Source organism: Chrysochloris asiatica, unplaced genomic scaffold (genome assembly GCF_000296735.1).
Source record: "Chrysochloris asiatica unplaced genomic scaffold, ChrAsi1.0 scaffold00076, whole genome shotgun sequence".
NCBI lineage: Eukaryota > Metazoa > Chordata > Mammalia > Afrosoricida > Chrysochloridae > Chrysochloris > Chrysochloris asiatica.
The window spans coordinates 11,336,630-11,357,612 of NW_006408594.1; the positions used below are offsets into that span (position 1 = coordinate 11,336,630).

The window sequence follows — 20,983 nt, forward strand, 5'->3', positions numbered from 1 at the left end:
CACTTGGGTTTAGTCAGAAAGGAACTGGGCGACTAGCAAGTCTAATCAGTCCATTTAGCAAACACATGCCTAAAGGACCCAGAGGCTGGCTCGCTCACTCGCAGCTGACAGAGATGAGTAGGGGACACTTGGGCCTTGTCTTCAGATCTTTCTCAACCAGCAGGCCGAGGAGGAGAGGAAAGCATGGCTGGGAATTGGTCTTTGGAATCAGCTAGGCATTCCTTTAGGGAAAAACAAATCTAAAATGAAACTTTCTTCTACAGTGTGGTTTGGTTTGCTCTTTTAAAAGAATTTTTTAAGATCCTGAACAACTTTCATTATACTTATACTAATTTTTATTTCAATTTCTAACCTCCTATTTTAAGGATCTACTCTCTCTCCCCTTTCGTTCAGAGACAAGAGCAGAAACAAGTTAGCATTGCCTTGTCAACCGAACTACCGTTGTCCCTCTTTTGATGTGGAAGAGCAGACATTTAAATGCCACACCCTACTGGGTAAAGCATCTCAGACAAATATATAAATTTGTTAAGATTAAGCCTTTACTTAGTGACTTACCCTAATACTTGCCAATAATCTCCTACATCAACTGTCAACTGAAGACCACTCAAAGGAATTGTACCCATAAGGACATCATTTTTGGTAAAGTGAAGAGTCATCAAAAAAGAGGAAGGTGCCCCCCAATGAGATGGATGGGCCCAGTGGTAGCAGCAGCAATGGGCTCAAATGTTACCAATTGTGAGGATGGTACAGGACCGGGAAGTGTTGCGTTCTGTTGTACAGAGGGTCGCCGTGAGTCACAAATGACTCAGTGGCACCTGGCAACAATGTGACCCCAGCAGGGGACTAGGACTTCTTGACTCCTCTCTGAGACTGTCATTAGGCAGCTACTGCCCCGGCTGGGACAGAAGACAAGCCTGGGTGCTGGGCCCCACATGTAGGGGCGCAGAAGGAGAAGTACCCATCCAGTTCTGTTGGGAGAAAGAGTTGGAGGTATTCAACTAAGGAGTAGTGAGCATAGACAAAGTTCACCACTGGTTTTACATAAGGCGCCACAACATCCTAAGTTGGAAAGCGAGGACACCTCCCATGGTTTGACTAGCGGTCATGCCAAACCAGTCCCCTTTGCTTAAAAGGAGGAAAAACCAGGAAGAGAGAAGAGGGCAAGTCCCTGTCAATAATGAGGACTAAAGGGGGAGTTAGGGTCCAAAGGCTCCTTAAGGCTCCAAGCCATTGATGTAGAATGCCCGCCATGGCATGCTACAATCATCCTGCTTCCATTTATCAAGATGCAGCTAACAAGCTCCTGCCAAATCATGATTCCGTTGTATACACCAGCAATACACTGAACTTAGCAGCCTCACTAGGGAAAAGACCGTCGGAGTTTACCAACTCCTAACCATGCACTTCGCTCCTCTGAGGGGGCTTGGGTTTGGTTAAGAATTGACTCTAATAAAGTCCTTGGAGAAGACTTCAGATTTGTGTTTAGGGCACACTGTGTGTCCTGATGAAGGATGTGTAGCATCCGCCAGTCAGTCCAGGTAAGGTCAGAAATGAAGCACCGTAGGACACCAGCATCTCCCACGGACACTCAAAGGTCATTCGAATGCATTGTTTTATAGTATCTGGTGCTTCTAAGTCCTCACATTCTCCTCATAAACACACGCACGCCACACACCATGCAACTTAACATTACAAAGATACACAGTAGACAACTAGAGTATATGTGGACCCATTCAAAGCTCTATGGGGTGCGCAGTGGCTCTATGCAGTAAGCACCAGACTGCGAACCACAAGGTTGGCGGCTCAAGCTCACCAGCCGCGCTCCGTGGGAGAAAGATGAGGCTTTCTGACCCCGCAGGGATTTAAAAAGCCTTGAAAACCCTATACAGGGTCACTATGAGTCAGAACCAACTCACCGACATCAAAGCTTCACGGTGTCCCTTTTGGACCCAGACCCAATTAAAGCCATATGGCATTAAGTAGGCACTCATGAGTCAGAATTGAATCGAGGGCAGTGGATGGGAATAGCTCACACATCACAAAATCCACAGAAAGAAATGCCAACAGCCCAATCCTTCATGCTCCTCAAGTGGCTAGTCTCCGGAAAATCACATCCCTGAGTCTTCTTCACTGTGATGGAAAAAATGACTCAAAATATGTTTAATGACAATAATTTCACACATACACACACATACATACATATGAGTCCACAAATTCCTGTAGCACAGCACATCCCGAGCCATTTCCTTATATGCAAAAACAGGTTTTCTTGAACAGCAGGTAGACACTGACGATATTCGTATTTGCTTCAGATACATACGGTTTTCCTGTATGTTGTAGTTCAGATTTCCACTGCTGTCACGAGAGCATGCTCCTACACAGCTGTTTGTTATGATAAGCCATTTATTTGTGTTTAGACTTTTTCTTGTTGTAGAAATAAACCTTGAATTTTGTCCATCTTGAGTCTTGAAAGTGTTCATCAAATAATAGGCAAGTTTTAAAACACCAGCTCTCTGAGCAGTAAAATCTTGTTAAGAGATGTAATTGATTTACAAGATAAATTGGAGACCAAGTGTTCAAGACCCAAGGGGGAAAACAAACAATTTCCTAACACCCCACTGTGAGAGGGGGCAGAAGCGTCAGTCCCTCCAATGGGCACAAGCCGGGGGCGTGAGCACCCACCCTGAGGCCCACTACAAACAGACCAGCTCTGCTTTTTCCCGTATATTAGTGGGCGTCTGCAAATCATGTGAAACAAAGGGTGTCCTTCACAAGGCCTCAACTGTAACCAGTCATCTGATGACACGGAGGAGGGTCGCTGATGATCTCAGTGTCTCCGTCACACTGTGGAGCCATCTGGAGTACTGATTACATACCTTTCTGTAATAAAAGTCAAGACTGCCATGGTATTTACACGTAATTTTTTTATCTGATGCAGAACATTATCATTACACAACCTTTGTTCTAGAGGGGGTCAGAGCAGGGAGGGCTTGTCAGTGTCCCTGGGGCCCAAGGTTCCACCCCTGGAGCATCAACATATCTACTGAGGGGCTTCTGCGAACGTGGGTCTTACAGCCACATTCAGGGTCTGAAAACAAACTAGGGATTGGCACCCCAAGAGATGACATCTAACTCTGAATAAAGCAAAAACGAAACAAGCTCCGAAGTGAGACTGCAAAGCCATCACATGAACGGTAGCCGGCTGTCAGTTGGCCGACCCCTGCTGGGTCTGAAGGGAAACCGGTCATTGGGGCCTCCTCGCCCTGGCAAGATGGGGTTCGGTCCTGGGAGAGGGCCAGTTGGATCGAAACGTGGTCTGAGTGGAGGGAACTGGCCAGGAGTCTCCCCAGGACCAGGGATGAGTGAATTGATTGGGTCCCCAACAAAGGGTAGCATTGGCCTCACATCGTAGTCTCCTCCGATAATCCCTGGAGGATAGAGAGGGTTGGAGGGAAAAGGCCTAGTGTATAAGGGGTAGGGGGGGTAGGGGTAGAACGGGTGGTTATGGGACGGCGTCTGCTGGAACATCGCGTGCCGCCCTCTCTGCATCTCCCGCCTCTGCTTGTGTTTCTTCTTGTACAGCTGCGCAAAGAAAATACCAGCATTCGGTAAGCCAGTTGGCGAAGGGCAGGGGCCTAAAGTTTGAATTCGCTTTCACTGTGTAAATCCATCTGTACTTTTCCCATACCAGCTAGGCAGGCAAAGAATGACCCAGAAGAAAACCGCTCCCAGTTTCGACCTTCATGAAGAAGTTAGGAGCTCAGTGAACGTTAGTCCTTAACCACGTGGCAACTGAGCAACTGTGCTCATGTGAAATAACAGCAAGTCCAAAGGAGGACAACCGGACGGCATGCACTTCCAGACTGCAATGTAACCAGAGTGCAATTCTAACTCAGCCTCTTCCGAACTGGGAAACCTGGACTGTTGTTGACAAGGACAGGCCACAAAGTAGGGACTGAAGGAACTGGGCAAGGGGGAGTCACAACACTGAACTCTCTTAGTCCACCTAAATTACGTCTTTAAAGGATCGCAACTTATACAAGAGAACATCTGAGTGGATGGCTATATGGAGAGATGGAATGGAATCTTAGGAAATAATACTGCGTACTTGGCACATATTAAGGGGCTTCAAAAAGTTCACGGAAAAATGGAATGAAAAGATAATGGAACTTTTTCTACAAATTTTTTTGAAGCCTCCTCCTATCTAAGAACTCGATTCCTTCATCCCAAGAGTTTCTCTCAGTTCCATCCATGTCTTAGCATGCTTTTCTACAAATAAAATGTATTCTTTTCAGTGTCCTATTCTAACTAGGTGAACTGAAGAGCAGCCCAGCACAAAGATGATTTTACCTTAAAAAGGGGGTTTACAGCAAAAGGAGGATATATGATGATGTTCTGTATTAAGTGAAGGTAAGGAACAATATTTCAAAGTATTTCCCCGTGTAACTACAGGAAAACATGCACCATGTCTAAGGCGCACACATGGTGACATACTGGTTCAGTGCTTGGATGATAACTGGAAGTTCAGTGGGTCAAACCCATCAGCTGAGCTGCACTGAGGAAGAAAGAGGAGGCTCTCTATTTCTGTAGATTACAGCCGTGGAGACGCCACAGGATTGATATGAGTTGGAATTGGCTCACTGGCACAAAATAAAGTTGACGGTGAAATCTGAAAATATTCTCAATTGCTAAAACATAGCTATAAACTTAATAAAACAAATTTTATTATATCATGATAGTGAAACTATATCCTCAGTGTATTAATTCCAGTTATTTCTGCTATAAATAATATTTACAAACACCTACCTCTTTCCAATCTGTGTCTCGAGCTCTGGCTGTACTATCTACAAAGAAGAATAAAAATTAAAACTCTTCATTCATCCAACATTAAACAGTTTGTTTGGGGGGATGCGGGGGGAAGTGATTTATTCTCCACACGTATATGGAAAGAAGACCTATAGAAGCTCTCACCCAGTTACCCTGAAAGTAAATTCACTCTAAAATCTGAACACCGAGCTGACAAACTGACACATCAGCTTGTGGACCACCATCTGGAAACGAAGATAGTCAACAGCTGAACTTCAACCTGGACTTAACACATACGTGCAAGGGTACCTGTCCTGTTATATATGAGAGTCTGCTTTAGTTCTCCCATATACGTGGGCCACTTTGTCACTCATTTTAACTATTATTAGAACTTTTTTGAGATGACACTCTTACTTGTGGCTTCCTGTGAATAAGGACCATATCAGTTTTTGGATTCAGGGGCAGAGTTAAAGGATGGAGGAAAAGGACATCCCAGACCGTGACTAGTTCTTATGTTTTCAAGTTAAAAAGCAACAGGGAGACCTACTCCCCCAAAATATGATTTGTTAACACCATACAGAGCACTATCATTCAAACTTTCTAGGTGCAAATCACAGAATAAATATGTTAACATTACAACCCTATCTATATACAAGGCACTGTTCCTACTGAAGCTGAAGTGAGCTCCTAACTTATAAAACGCATGCTGATTTTTCTAACTTTTTTTGTTTTTGTAAAATGACCCATTAAAAACTGATTTCATGACTCACTCCAGCAGTCTGAACCCCACTGAGACACCATCACAAGGCAGGCGTTCCCTCTTGTGTCTGGGATCCTGGCGCATACTGACAAAGGTCTTTGATGTTTTGGATCAACTCGCCCCATTTCCCAAGTATCATTGACTGTCATCAGTACTGCAGGAGTCACCACGCCACCATCATGTGACCAGACAGAAATAAAATGTCCGTAGCAGCATGCCATAGGTCAGTAGGATGCTCTTAACCGGCAGACTGCTCAGAACCTATGAAACTCATTCTCTTCTGTGGGGGCTGAAAACATCTACTCCCCGCTGCTCCTTTAAGAACTGAGTGTTTGGACACTGTCTGCCTGCAGGATGTGGATACCGCTACTGTTTTTGCCACAACCTCTCCCACAGGAATTATGGGAAAAGTTCATCTCAAATCTGTTTTTAAAGACACATGAGGGACAACAGGAAGGCAGACGAAAAACAGCATCTTTATCTTATTCCAGTCAGAATTCAAACACTTCAAAGTTCATTATCTACATGAATTCCCCAGACCACTAATCTCCTTTTGTACTTCAGAAACCTTCCGAAGAATATTGTTTAAAGAATGGATAAAGTCTATGTAAAATAATGCTATAAAGCTATGCTATAAATTACAGTGTTAGCATGAATCTGCCTTAGTCACTTACTTCCTCCACACTATGCAGCCACCAGGAGTCCTGGTGTGGCACTGTGGGTCAATGCAATGCACTGCAAAGTCGGTCTGAATCGCAAAGTCGCAATTCAAACCCACCAGCCGCTCCTCGGAAACCCTAAGCAGGGTCACTGTGAGTCAGAACTGACTTTGCAGCACTTAACAACAACAATAGATAAGAGTCACCAAGGTATCAGTGTGCACTTCAAAGATATGACCTCATTCTTGTTAGTGTAAACTTCAAAACAAACTTCTCATTCTGACCAAACTTCAGTGAATGTCAACTGTCAATAGGCCCTTACGTGGGACATCGGAAACAATTTATTCATTAAGCGCATGCAGTGTCAATCTGTGGTCATCAGGATAAAGAACTATCCTTTTGAGGTCTGAGTAGAAAGAAATTTTTTCTCAATAGAATTATTGAGAATTAATCATTATTAATCATAATAGACACATAAACTACAAACACATGTATAGAAAGAGAGGAAAGGAGGTACAACAGAAGTTACTCAGAGAAAAAAACAAGGCCCCTTTGGTCTACACATGCAAATCTAAGTTTAATTATAGTGAGTCCCTAATTTATTTGCAAATTTAGACTACAAGATGATTGATAACCTAGGGGTTCAAATTTGAATAATACAGATACTGAGAATGCTCTACACAGGGAGAAAAAAAAATCAACCCAACTTCATTTCTCTCTCCTTACATAATCTTAGTCTAATAAGCCATTTGAGTGGTGGAGAACACAAAGATGAATGAGAAGAGAATTTAGACAAAGATACATATGGAGTCCTGGTGTGGTTCAGCCACAGGACAAGCACTTGACCTGAAGGTCAGTGGTTCAAACTCAATAGCGGCTCCTAAGAAACCCACACAAGGTAGCTATGAGTTGGAACAGACACAACGGCACTTAACAGCAACATATGAAACTTAGCATCTCTCTAGTTGATCACTGTAGTTGTCACAAACAGTAATAATAACAGGCAAACCACACAAACCCTTTTGCAAGCTGAGGAATAAGACGTTGGTGGAAAGAGCCCTAGCCAAGGTGGCCGGGTGGGCCTCACCTCGGAAATCCCTCAGGTACAGACACCTCCACAGCAGCGGGTCACTGGCAGCAATGCAGAGGTCACGACAAACTGCAGACAAAGACAGGACTGAGCGAACATCCAAAAGTCGCAAGATACGTAGTTTCAGCTCCAACGGGAGGACTACCAACCCAAACACATCTGGTAGGTTCAGGGCTAAAAGAAACACAGAGAAAAATCATAGGTATGAGGGCATACAGAACAGTCAGCTTTCACCACATATTCAAGAAAAATTGCCAACTTACTGCTTCCTAAAACGTACCAACTTATTAGATGGGAGTCTGAATTATTCAACAGTATGTAACTGCTAACCCGAGGCTGACTACCTAACTGCCACATCACCTATCTCTAGTCCCTTCATCCCCTGTATCATTTCAGTGACTATAAATACTGACTAGTACTAATGACTAGGACAACTTCTAGGAAGCTCTTAGGCAGTGGGTTAAGTGTTGGGCTGCTAACCACAAGGGTAGCAGTTCAAGCCCACCAGTGTTTTTGTTTCCATGAAGATTTACAGTCTCAGAAACTTGGGGGAGTTCTATTCTGTCTTACAGGGCTGCTCTGAGTCAGAATTAACCCACTGGCAGAGGGTATGACAATTTCTAAAGACTAGCCAATGATCTCTAGTATCCCAAGCAATATTCAGTGTGACACAATTTGTTTATTCAGATCCAAAAATAAAAATAAAAACCTTTAATAGTTGATTCTCAGCCCTACCATTTATCAAGGAGCTCTGGTAGCACAGTGGTTACGAATCGGGCTTCTAACCTCAAAATCAGCAGTTCGAAACTACCAGCTGTTCCACAGGAGAAAGATGAGGTGTTCTGCTCCCGTAAAGATTTACAGCCTTGGAAACCCTATGCAGGGTCACTATGAGTCGGAACCAACTCCACGGCACGTAACCACCACCACTACTTATAAACTGTTTGGCTTTGGATAAGTTATTTAACCTCTGACGCAGTATCCTCCATCTGTAAAATGGGTTAATTACACTACCAACTTAACTACGTAAATACTATATGTGTTCACACAGAGCACTCAGAAACATCTGGCATATAGTATGCCCTCAAGTGTTAGCAATTACTACTATTTCATGTCTTGGGGGCGAGGAGGCCAAGAAAGGGAAATAAAAGGAAGAATAAGATATTCCAAAGTAAAATGTAAATTGCTTTTTGAGTATTAATTTTGGAATATTTGTGAAACAATTCTCCACTAGCAAAGATCATCAAAATCCAGTATCTCTAAGTGTTTCACACTTCAGAGTCTTCCCTGCAACCCCACCACCAACTAAAGAAAAAAACTATGGTCACAACTGCCAAGGCCCCAGGCAACTTGAGACCTAAATGGTTATGCATTTCTCTGCAGAGAATTAGCAAAGGCAAGCCAGAGATCTACCTATATCTTTGTATAAGTCTGAAACTACTTAATAGCTCGAGAACTGCGGCAGATTATATCAGGGTTCCCAACTAATCATTCCCCGCCTTATAATTACGGTTGCCACCTCACTGTCATCAAGGATTAGCCATGTATGACGGGTTTTGTCCCACAAAATGTGAGCAGAGGTGATAAATATCATTTCTCAGCAAAAGCTTTAACAACTAGCATAGGGTTGGGCCACAGGTCCTATTTGCCCTCTGTTCCATGTAGACAATAATATTCTTGAGGCAGAAAATGCTGCCAAAGTGAATTCACACACATATACATGAGCAAGAAAGAAATACTCCTGTAAGTCACTAAGAGATGGGAATACTTTTACAGCAGCACAAATTAGAGAAAGCTGATGTGTGGGGATCTTGAGTAGATGATAAACCTTTCAGTTAGTTTCATCTTCTATAAAATAATAATAATAAAATCTACTTCAAAGCTGTTAGCATTAAATGAAAATGCATATGAAACATCCAATAAAGTACCTGGCAGAGTCCCAATAAATGTTTGTTGAAAAAAAGGAAAATCTAGACCCACTTTACAGGAAACACATTATTTATGTTTACTGACCAAATACTGGGCAGGTAACTGCAAGGTTGGCAGTTCAAACCCACCAGCCGCTCCTTGGAAGCGAGTCAGAACTGACACAACAGAACCGAACGTTACAGACCAGACTCTGCCAGACTGTGAGGATACAAAAGTGAAAACGCACTCTGTCATCTCATATGGACCCTGGCTGTAAATTTTATAGGAGCAGAAAGCCTCATCATTCTCCCAAGCAGTGGCTTGTGGGTTTGAACTGCTGACCCTTGTGGTTAACAGTCCATATCTTATCCTGTAACTCCACCAGGGCTCCACATTCATAAACCTAGTTGTTGTTAAGTGCCATCCAGTCGTTTCTGACTCACAGCGACCCTGTCTAGGATTTCCAAGGAGCAGCTGGTGAGTTTGAACGGTCAACCTTGTAGTCCAATGCTTATTCTACAGCGCCACACCAGGTAGAACGAAATCATATCCATGACAATGCACTGAGACATCATACAAAAAAAAAAAAGCCCACAGCTGTTAAAGAGTCACTACAGGAAGGAGCTCTGGTAGCGTAGTGGTTACGAATCGGGCTGCGAACTGCAAGGTCAGCAGTTAGAAACTACCAGCTGCTCCGTGGGAGAAAGATGAGGCTTTCTGCTCCCGTAAAGATTTACAGCCTCAGAAACCCTGCACAGGGTCGCTATGGGTCAGAACCGACTCCACGGCACTTAACACCACCACCACCAGGGAAGAGGAGAACTGTAACCTATGGAAGCAGATTGCCACAGCTTTGTTCTGTGGAACAGCAAGTGGGTTCCAACTGCTGACTTTTCAGCTACCTTAACCACTGCACCACCAGGGCTCCTGGCTGTTAAGTGCCCTTGAGTCAGTTTTGCTCCGACCCTACGCCTTAGAGCCATCGTAAAGATGTATCAGACACTATGGAAATACACAAGGAACTCCCACTGCCGCTTAAAGAGCAGACCCTCTAGGAGACAAGAGGGAGACCAGGTACACAGGGTATCCTTCCAGCCATGTAGCCTGCGGAGACTTCCCAGCTCACCTTGTCGGCTGAGAGCCAGAAGTGGGTACACCAGCTGGTCTTTGAAGAGGCGGGAGAGCTTCGGAAGATCTTTGTATACTTTGGCTGCATTGTCCTCTAGATTTGGTTTTTTAATGAAAAATTAGAACACAAAGAAAAACTTGAAACAATATTCTCTGATTCTGCCAAGCAAATCAAAAGGGGAATAAATATCACAAATAGCAATTCCGACACAATAACATAAACCCGAGTCCCTAGAAGAGGAGGTATCGAACATGACTAATAAACATGAACTTTAGATGTGAAGGGGAAAACCCCAAGATAATCAAATTAATAGAGCTGTGCTCAACGTGTCCAGCTCAAACACTGCCAGTCTAGTAGACAAAAATGTCTCTACTCCTTGGATCCTTAAAACAGAACTGGATTCATTACTGTCAAGTCAATTTCAACTCATGGTGATCCCGTGTGTGTCAGAGTAGAGCTGTACTCCATAGGGGTTTCAGTGGCTAATACTTCAAAGTGGACCACTAGGCCTTTGTTTCAGCGTGGGTTAACTGCTGCACCACCCAAGGACTCAAAAAGGATCCTTAGAGAGACCATCATGAAAACAAGAGTGCTAAACACTGGCCGAGTCTGGCATTCAATATTCCATGTTCCCTTCAAGTAATGCCAAGTTTTGATTCAACCAGAAACCATTATCATTGCATACTCTAAGGTCTTCTTTTCCTCCCAGGTGTAGACTGTACAAGTCAGTCTCACAGGGCCTGATCTCCCAGAGAGCAACTAACAAGACTAAATCTCTTGGCCTTCAAAGCAAAGGTCTAGTCCAGCCAGCCTTCCCTTAAAATGCAAATGTGGTCTCCTCAGTGCTCCATACCTGGATTCTAAATCCTCCTCCTCTGCTTACTACGAGGATCAAATGGGAAAATGTAAAGGCACATGTCCAGTACACAACACTTACAAGGTATCATTCCCCCACCCACCCTTCTGGTCTTTGACCACCTACCTGCTTTTCACAGCCTGGGCTTAAATGGAAAATAATGCAAAGAAAAATCTGTCATCTTTGCATCTATTAATATTTCTATAAAATACAAGCAAAATCATGTCTATCATGAAATGTTTGGGTAAGACATCAATCAAACCAAAATTGACAGGCAGCCCCCACCCAGGCTACCAATGTCTGACTTAAACCTATCATAACAAACCAAGCACCATAAAAAGCCTAGTATATTAAAATTCGAGGTACAGACCATGGTTCACAGTAACAAACAGGTAACACAATCACTATGTTAAAGATGGTTCCGGTATATCTGCAAGTGTTCCAGTGATTCTGATACATATTTGACACATAGAAAGGTACCCCATACACATGTGCTGTTGCTGTAAGGGCCAGCTCCAGCTCACAGCAACCCTGAGTAGGGTTTCTGAGGAGTAGCTAGTGTGTTTGAACCACTGACCTTGCAGTCAGCTACCCTATGCTCATCCTACAGCGCCACACCAGGACTCATCTGGAGGGCGTTTTTCCTCCAAGAAGCTTCAGTAATGACATAGCACTGTTACTTCCACAAATGCCATAGGTCCTTCTCTCCACATGAAATACAATATGACAGAGCCCGAGAGACACACACAGAAACCACGAAGTCGCAACCAGAGTGTGATGAGTCTGTCATGTTACACAAGCAGTGAAGAGAAGGCCATTTAGCTCTCGAGTGAGCCTAAGAGAAGCAGGAGACAGCCAGTGTCATCGTCCCACACACACACACACACACACACACACACACACACACAATCATGGAAACCCTTGCACTTTTCACAGTCTGGTTGATGTCATCGGCTCCCTGAACCATGTGCGTGGGCAATGAATATTATTGGTGTTTTTACAACAATCAAAACCATGCTTTGAACCCACCCATGAGCTTTCTTGCCTTTGACTGCTACCGTTCATGCACCGGAGGGGTCAGCTACAAGGGTGCATTACCTGGTTCCCCTTTGCAAATAAAAGACTCCGGCAGCAGCTGCAATCGTTTTACACTTCTGATCTCATTGCAGATTTTTAGGGTGGCTGTAAAGACACAGGAAACAAATGATGAGAAGGCTGTCACTTCCTCAGTTACCTGGCATTTCTTTGCCCCAACACCCTAAAGGCCCATTCATTAGTCAAGAAATTATACCGAAAACAAACTGCTCCCAGCCCTCAAAAGGTCAATGAGGTACAAACTCGAAGCCACATGAAATAAAATTCCCCTTAAAAAAAAATAAATAAATAAAATGACAGTAGGCATCTGCATATGAACAGCCACAAAGTATTATCAACAGCAGCTTACATGTAATTGGAGGCAGTGAAATACAATGAACTCTTTATTTCTATTGAGGTCACTAAAAACTCCATTTGTTTTTCATTTAACCCTTGGCAATGAGTCTTGCTTTGTCCATTAAAAGAAGCTGCCAGTTTTCACAGCATCATCCCTCCCTAGGCCCAAATGACCGATATTCTTGACAACACTCGAGGGCTCAAATTGAATCATACATACAAAGGCACCCTTCATCTCATCCCATGAAAGAGCCAGTGATGCATATGTGCCCTGAGAGCACTGAGCTGAATGCTTTGGGATCAGAGAAAATATTCAAGGACACACTGCTCCTTTGCAAAGACTCACACCTGGAACAGCTGGCTGCCATGTAAGTCTGCAGGTAGCTGACTTACCAAGAATAATAAAGGGACAAAAGAGAAACTAGGAAACCATCAAGAGAGACAGGCAGTTGCAGATAGTGGCATAGTTAGATGCCTCATAATGTCCCTCTCACAGCAAAGCATGTAAAAAGTGAACCAGATAGAGATGACCACTTTGGAACCCTGAGCATCAAAGGCGAGGCTGAAGAAATGGAGCGAGCGCCAAGTGGACGACAAGACTGTCCGGAAACAGCAGAGAAGACTGCATGCTGGCGCCTGGGCAGCTGAACCTGTACACTGCAGCCACAGGACAGCAGAGCAGGCAGTGTTCCGAGCCGAAGCCCTCACCACCTGGCACAGCCACGCAGGAGTGACTCTGTACCCACATCTGGAGCTAGGCAGGAGGGTGCCCATTCTGCAAAACCTAACAGCACCCACTGCATGCTCTCTGCACCCATGCAGCCAGAGGACCACAGCCTGCCTGTGAAAGTGAGAAGACTGCTGTTGCACCAAGGGGTTGCAACTGTTAAAAAATCATTAAATGGAAAACTAATATGTTAGGAAACAACATGTGTATAAATCTTTGAATGGGAAACTAATATGTTAGGAAATAACATGTGTATAAATTGTTGAATGGAAAATTATTATGTTAGGAAACAGAATGTGTATAAATCGTTGAATGGGAAACTAGTATGTTAGGAAACAACATGTATATAAATTGTTGAATGGAAAACAATTATGTTAGGAAACAGAATGTATACAAATCATTGAATGGGAGATTAATATGTTAGGAAACAGAATGTGTAAAAATCGTTGATTGGGAAACTAATACGTTAGCAAACAACATGTGTATAAATCGTTAAATGGGAAACTAATACATTAGCAAACGTGTATAAATCGTTGAATGGGAAACTGATACATTAGTAAACGTGTATAAATCGTTGAATGGGAAACTGATATGCTCTGCAGACTTTCACTGAACCCTGAATAAAATATTCAATCAATCAATGAATAATAAAAGGTCAATCTCCACCCCCAGTAAGAACAAAACCATAATACGTATCCCACACCCAACACATAACACATCTACACACCCAATGACAGAACTCCAAAATGCACTGAAGAGAGACACAGACTTCCCACAGTAAAAATAAGTAACTTCAATACACAACTTCTGGAGAACGACAGAATCGGAGAAAGTTCAACAAAGACACAGATCTTAATGCCATGATCAACACATTCAACCGCACACCGCACACCTACCAAGCAGCAGCAAAATATGCATCCGTTTCCCAGGCAATGGAGTCCTGGTGTTACGCTGTAGGATAATGCACTAGACCGCAAGGTCAGTTTGAAGAGCAAGGTCAGTGGTTCAAACTCATCAGCTTCTCTTTGGAAACCCTATACATGGTCAGTATGAGTCGGAACCAACTTAACCGCACATGACTATCAAGACAATGGATCATTCCACAACAGATCGGGGTTTAGGCCACAAAGCCAGTCTCCATAAGATCCACAACACTGAACAAAGCATGTTCTCTGATCACAATGCTACAACAGAAGAAACCAGTTACAGGAAGAGTAAGGGGAAAAAATGTCAAGTACATGAACCTTAATGATTTCACCTAGTTTAAAAACCACTGCATAACAAGAAATCAAAGATGAAATTTAAAAATTCCTAGATTAAACAAGAATAAAAAGGTAGCACACCAAACCTTTTAGAACAGAGCAAAAGCAGTATTCAAGATGTCAATTTAAAGAAGGACCATCAAAGCATTCAACTTACAACTCTCAACTGGAAAGAGAGCAGCAAAAGAAGGCCATGTCACCAGAAGAAAGGAGATAACAAAGATTAGAGCAGAAGTAAATGAATCAGAACAGATAATAAAAATAATCAATAAGACCAGAAGCTGGCTCTTCGAAAGGAAGGATCAATAATATTGACAAACCACTAGCCAAATAGACAAAAGAACTGCAGGAGACTAATTATCCGCCTCCCCGCCCCACCCCCCCAAAACAAAAATGAGCTAGGAATACCAAAGCATAACCAGCTGAACTAAAAAGGATCCTAACAGAATAATACTAATCTAAACTAACACAGAGCACCAGGCAGCTCTGTCAGATAAGCACTAGACTGCAAACCACAAGACGGGCAGTTTAAGGCCTCCAGCTGCTCCTTGGGAGATAGATGAGGCTCTCTGTTCCCATAGATTTACAGACCCGGTAAACTATACAGAGTGTCCTGAGTCAGAAGCAACCCAAGGGCACTTAGCAATAAAGAAACACAACTGAGGTAGAAAAATGTAACAGATCCATTAAGAAAAGAAGAGATTGAAAAGGTAATCAAAACTACCATCAAAAAGCAGCCCTGGGCCAGACAGCTTCATTGGGGAACTCTGTCAAACATTCAAACAGCTAACACCAATACTACTCAAAATATTTCAGGGCATGGTTACTGTTAAATGCTCAAGTCAATACCAACTCACAGCAACCTTATGCACAACACAATGAACCTCACAATCGTTGCTCGGCTTAAGCCCATTGCTGCTGCCACTGTGCCAATCCATCTCGTTGAGGCCCTTCCTATTCTTCACCGACCGTCTACCAAGCACAATGTCCTTCTCCAGGCACTGGTCTCTGCTGGTATGTCCTAAGTGTGAGAGACAAAATCTGGCCATCCTGGCATCTAAGAAGAAATGCTGGCTGTATTTCTTCCAACAGATCTGTTTGTTCTTTTGGCAGTTCATGGTATTTTCAATATTCTTCTCCAACACCATAACTCACAAGCATCAATTCTTCTATGGTCGTCCTTGTACACTGTCCAACTTTCACATGCATTTGAGGTTACTGAAAATACCATGGCTTGAGTAAGGTGCACCTTAGTCCTCAAGCTGACATCTTTGCTCTTCAACACTTTAAAGAGGTTTTGCACAGCAGATTTGCCTGATGAAATGCGTTGTTGAGAGATTTCTTGACTGCTGATTCCATGAGTGTTAACAGTCGATCAGAGTAAAATGAAGTCTTTGAGAACTTCAATCTTTTCTTCATTTAAAGATATTATTTAACTCATCCAGTAGTAAGGATTTCTGTTTTCTGTACATTGAGGTGCAACCCATTAATGAAGGCTGTGGTGTTTGATTTCAGAGCACAGAAAAGGAATACTCTCGAATCCATTCTATGAAGCCAGCATAACCATGGTGACAACAAAGTCAGGCAAAAAAAAGAAAATTAAGCACCCATATCTTTTATGAATGTAGACAAAAAAATTCACAACAAAATTTTAACCAATCGAATCTAGCAGCATATCAAAAAAAAGAATTATAACCAAGTGGGATGTAAAGATTTTTCATCATTAGAACAATGGATGTAATCTAAAACATAAATAGAACAAAAGAATCACACGATCATCTCAGTCAGTGCAGAAAAGGCATTGGTGAGGTCCAACACCCATTCCTGATAAAACCTCTCAGCACAATTGCAATAGAAAGGAAATTCCTCAACATAACAAACAGCATTTATATAAAACCAACAGCCAACACTATTCTCAACAGGACTGAGAGTATTCTCCTTGACAATGGGGACCAGACATGGATCCCCTTTATCATCTTGATCACTTACTCAACACTGCACTGGAAGTCCGAGCTGGAGTAATAAGGCAGAAAAAAGGAAGAGAGCACATTAAAATCAGTAGGAAGAAGAAAACTACCCCTATTCACAGATGATATGATCCTATATAAATACAAAATACCAAAGATTCCACAAGAGAATTCCTAACAGAAGGAATCAGCAAAGTAGCAGGATACAAGATTTACAAACAAAATTAATTAGATTTCTCTACTTAAACTAAGAGAACTTAGAAAATAAAATCAAGAAAACAATACCATTTACAATCACTGCCCACTCCCAAGGATAATATACTTAGGAATAAATCTAATCATGGGTATTAAAAAACCTACACAAAGAAAACTATAAAACACTACGACCAAAAAAATAAGAGAGACCTCTGTATTAGTACATGGAAAAGCACACCATGCTTATGAACAAAAAGATTTAACATCATGAAAACAATGCTACCCAAAGGGATCTACAAATATAATGCCTTCCAAATCCAAATTCCTGGAGAAGAGCTGCCTCCTCAAAGTAGAGTTGGCCATGATGACATGAATGGAGTAAAAGCCCACGGGACCTTCATTTGCGGATGGGGCACAACTCATAATGAAGAGAACAGCTACTAACATCCATTAATAATCAGAACATGGAATGTATGGGCAGGTGACCTCTGACAAAGGGCCAAAATCCCTTAAAACGGGAAGAAGCAGTCTCTTCAATGAATGGTGCTGGTGAAAGTGGATGACCAACTGTGCAAAACTGACACAAACGTTATCAAAGACCTAAATATAAAACACAAAGGTATTAAGGTCATAGAAGAAAACAGGGACAAAGCTAGGGGCCCTAATATACGACATAAAAAAGAGCGCCAACATAATCACAAATGCACAAAATTTTTTTAAATGGACCTCTTCAAATTACTTATTAACTAGGCTCAGCAAAAGACTTCAAAACAGTCAACAAGAAAACCTGCTGACTGGGCCAAAAATTTTGCTACGAAACATCTGACAAAGGTCTAAACTCTAAACTTTATGTTGTTGTTAAGCGCTGTCGAATCGGTTCCGACCCATAGCAATCCTGTATAGGGTTTCCAAGGAGCGGCTGGTGGGTTTGAACTGTCAACCTTGTGGTTGAGTGCTTACCTTATAGCACTGCATCAGAAAACTTCAATACCTCAACAACAAAAGACAAACAATCCAATTAAAAAATCGGCAAAGGATGTGAACAGACAACTTTACCAGAAGACCCATTTAGAAGGTAACAAATACATGAATAAACGCTTCAATCATTAACCACTGTAGCTGTTGTTAAGTGTCAAGTCGTTTCCAGTGCATAGCGAGTCTGAATAGGGTTTCCAAGGAGTGGCTGGTGAGTTTGAACTACAACCTTGCATGTTAAACCAACCTTGCCCTTTGCAGTCCAGTGTTTATCCTATAGTGCCACACCATTAGCCACTGTTGTTGTTGTTAAGTACTGTCGAGTCAGTTCCAACTCATAGTGACCCTGTATAGAGTTCTCAAGGAGCAGATGGTGACCTTGAACTACCCATCTTGCAAGTCAAACCAACCTTGTAGTCCAGCGCGTTAGCCTGCGGCACCACACCAAGCCTCCATTAGATATAGAAGCAAAACAAACCTATAATGAGATGGCAACTCACCCAACAATAATGGCACTAACAACAACAAAAACACAACAGAAAATAAGAAATGTTGGCAAGGTTGTGGGGAGACTGGAACTCTCATACACTGCTGGTGAAAATTAAAATGGTACAACCACTATGGAAAATGGTATCAAGAAGCTAGAAATAGAAATACCGGAAAAGCCAGAAGTCCCACTTCTACATATTTGTGGTCCTGTAAGATAAGCACTGGACTGCTAACCACAAGGTTGGTGGTTCAAACCCACCAGCTGTTCCTCAGAAACCCCATACGGGGTTGCTAAGAGTCAGAACCATCTCAATGGCACTAAACATCACACGCTAAAGAAACAAAGAAACCAGAGCCATGATACAATAGATACAGGAACACCATGTTCACTCCAGCACTGTTCACACAGGAAGATGATGAGAACCACCTACATGCCCATCAACAGATGAACAGATAGACAAACTGGTACATACACACAATGCAACAAGAGAATAACAACAACTCACAAAGCATCTGAAGGAAATTATACCAGTAAAAGGAGTCTTGTTGTGGCAATGTAGGGAAAGCACTGGACTACTAACCACACAGTTGGGTGTTCAAACTCACCAGCCACTCCTCAGAAACCCTATACAGGGACTCCTGGTGTGGCGCTGTAGGATAAGCACTGGGCTGCAAACCCACCAACTGTTTCTTGCAAACCCAATACTGGGTCATATGAGTCAGAACCAACTTCACTGTTGTTAACAGCAATGAGTCAGAACTAAATAGATGGCACTTAACAAAAACACCACCATAGTGAAAGTCAATCACAAAAGGACAAACATTGCATGATACTACGATCATTTAACAACAAAAAACATGATAAGGTTTACACACAGGGAAAAAAAAAAAAATTTTTTTTTTTTCATGGTGTGGTGCCTTGAATTTACTTGATGTGGTTTTTCTATCCAAAATTCTTCTTGATTTCCACCAAGTGATTGAGTGCTGTTGTTTCGCAATTCAAACCAACGTTATAGTCAAGTGCTTATCCTACTGTGCCACACCAGGACTCCAAGTGACTGGATGGGACCATGCAAATAAGACTAGGATTGTTAGTTTTGCCCTCCAGCTAGGTTTAAAAGGAACCATCTCAGAAGCAGAGACAGAAGACCCCAGGACCATCCAGAAGGAAGAGCATAAGTGACATGTGAGATCCCTACCTAGAGAAACAGCAACTGCAGACGTGACAGCAGAGGCGGTGGCGTGGAGGCACAGAGCAGGAGAGAGAGCAGGGCTCCACACCACCAGGGTCTGAGTAAAGCAGAGTGCCTACTGGCAAAAGACTGACTTACAGAACGTGTCCTTGGGGCATTCACAGACTGACTAGAAGAACTTTGTGTCACTTGCTCAAGCAGCACAGAGGCTGCAGACAAGAATGAGGCGTGCCTGACTGGAAAACTGCTGTGTCCTGAGTTAGTCTGATCTTGAATTGTACCCTGTTCGCTTCCCTAATAAACCCCGTAATTGTGAGGAGGTCTGTGTGGCCATTGCAGTGAATTACTGAACCCAGACATGAAGCAGAGTGCTGTGGGATTTGGTAAACATTTAACGCAACAAAAATGAAAACAAACAAACAAACAAAATCCACAAACAAAATGAACTCAGCATAGAAAATCATGTGGAACAAGAAACCAGCAGCATCACAAAAAAGAAAAACACAGCAAAATGACAGCAACGGATTCATACCTATCGATTATCACTGAATGTATATGGATTAAATGTACAAGTCAGGAGACAGACACAGCAAGATGGATAAGAAAACAGGATTCTCCAATATATGGTCTACAAGAAACACATAAAAAAGATGGAGACGGCCTAAATGTCCGTCAACAGAAGAATGGTCAAACCAACTTTACTAAGTACACACGATGGAATACTACGCAACACTGAAGACTAATGATTAATCTGCAAAACACCTCACAGCATGGATAAACCTGGAGGACACTATGCTGACTGAAATTAGTCAATCACAAAAGGTCAAATATTGTTGCAACCAATGTTTATAAAAAAGTTAAGAAAAGGTTTTCTTAATGAAAGAAACAACCTACGATGGCTGGGGGGGGGTGGATTTTGAGGGGACAAAAAATTATTCATGAGCTAGAAGGTAGAAACATGTTAACATGTGTGATGGGGCAGGCAATATACAATGAGAGAAGTTGGCAGAGGAAACATGAAGGTAGCAGGAGACACAGGGAGGAATCCAAGAGTTAAAGTGACTAGAGGTAGATACTGTTAACTGATGGCACATGGGGGGATTGCAATTATTGCAATAACAGTGTATGATTTGCTGAATGTAAAACTGATGATCTGCTGCTCTATAAACCTTCACTCAAGTCACAATAAAAAGTTTTAAAAAATGAAATAAAATTAAAAACCATACACATAGAAGGTCTCTGAACCCTTAAAAGCATTTATGCTCCTAGCAGGTCAGAGATGCCACACTGGATAAAAGTAAACCCAGATCAATCTCACCATCTCTCTGCTCAAGACCTTGGTGTAAAAATTAAAAAGGAGCCCCAAAGGCACAAGAGAAACCAAGTGCATGTCAAAGACTCATCTCGAATCTGGTACCACAGCTTTATCCCCAACAAGTTTGTTTGTATCCATAACAACTTTCACTACAAATAAAGAAAACAGAAATATAAGCAAAAAAATTACAAGGTTAAGATAGATCCAAAAAGCCTGCTGCT

The 20,983-nt window shown here is 42.4% G+C and overlaps 1 protein-coding gene across 1 annotated transcript in view; it reads right to left on the bottom strand.

The window, feature by feature from the left end:
• Nucleotides 1–3,183: 3,183 nt before the first annotated feature.
• FBXO7 (F-box protein 7) overlaps nt 3,184–20,983 on the bottom strand; it is a 31,989-nt gene continuing 14,189 nt past the window's right edge. The window contains exons 5-9 of the mRNA XM_006865240.1: nt 12,307–12,390; nt 10,350–10,445; nt 7,313–7,489; nt 4,807–4,844; nt 3,184–3,582 (exon numbers count right to left, since the gene is read on the bottom strand). Coding sequence (XP_006865302.1) covers nt 3,184–3,582; nt 4,807–4,844; nt 7,313–7,489; nt 10,350–10,445; nt 12,307–12,390 — 794 coding nt within the window. The remainder of the gene's footprint in view (nt 3,583–4,806; nt 4,845–7,312; nt 7,490–10,349; nt 10,446–12,306; nt 12,391–20,983) is intronic.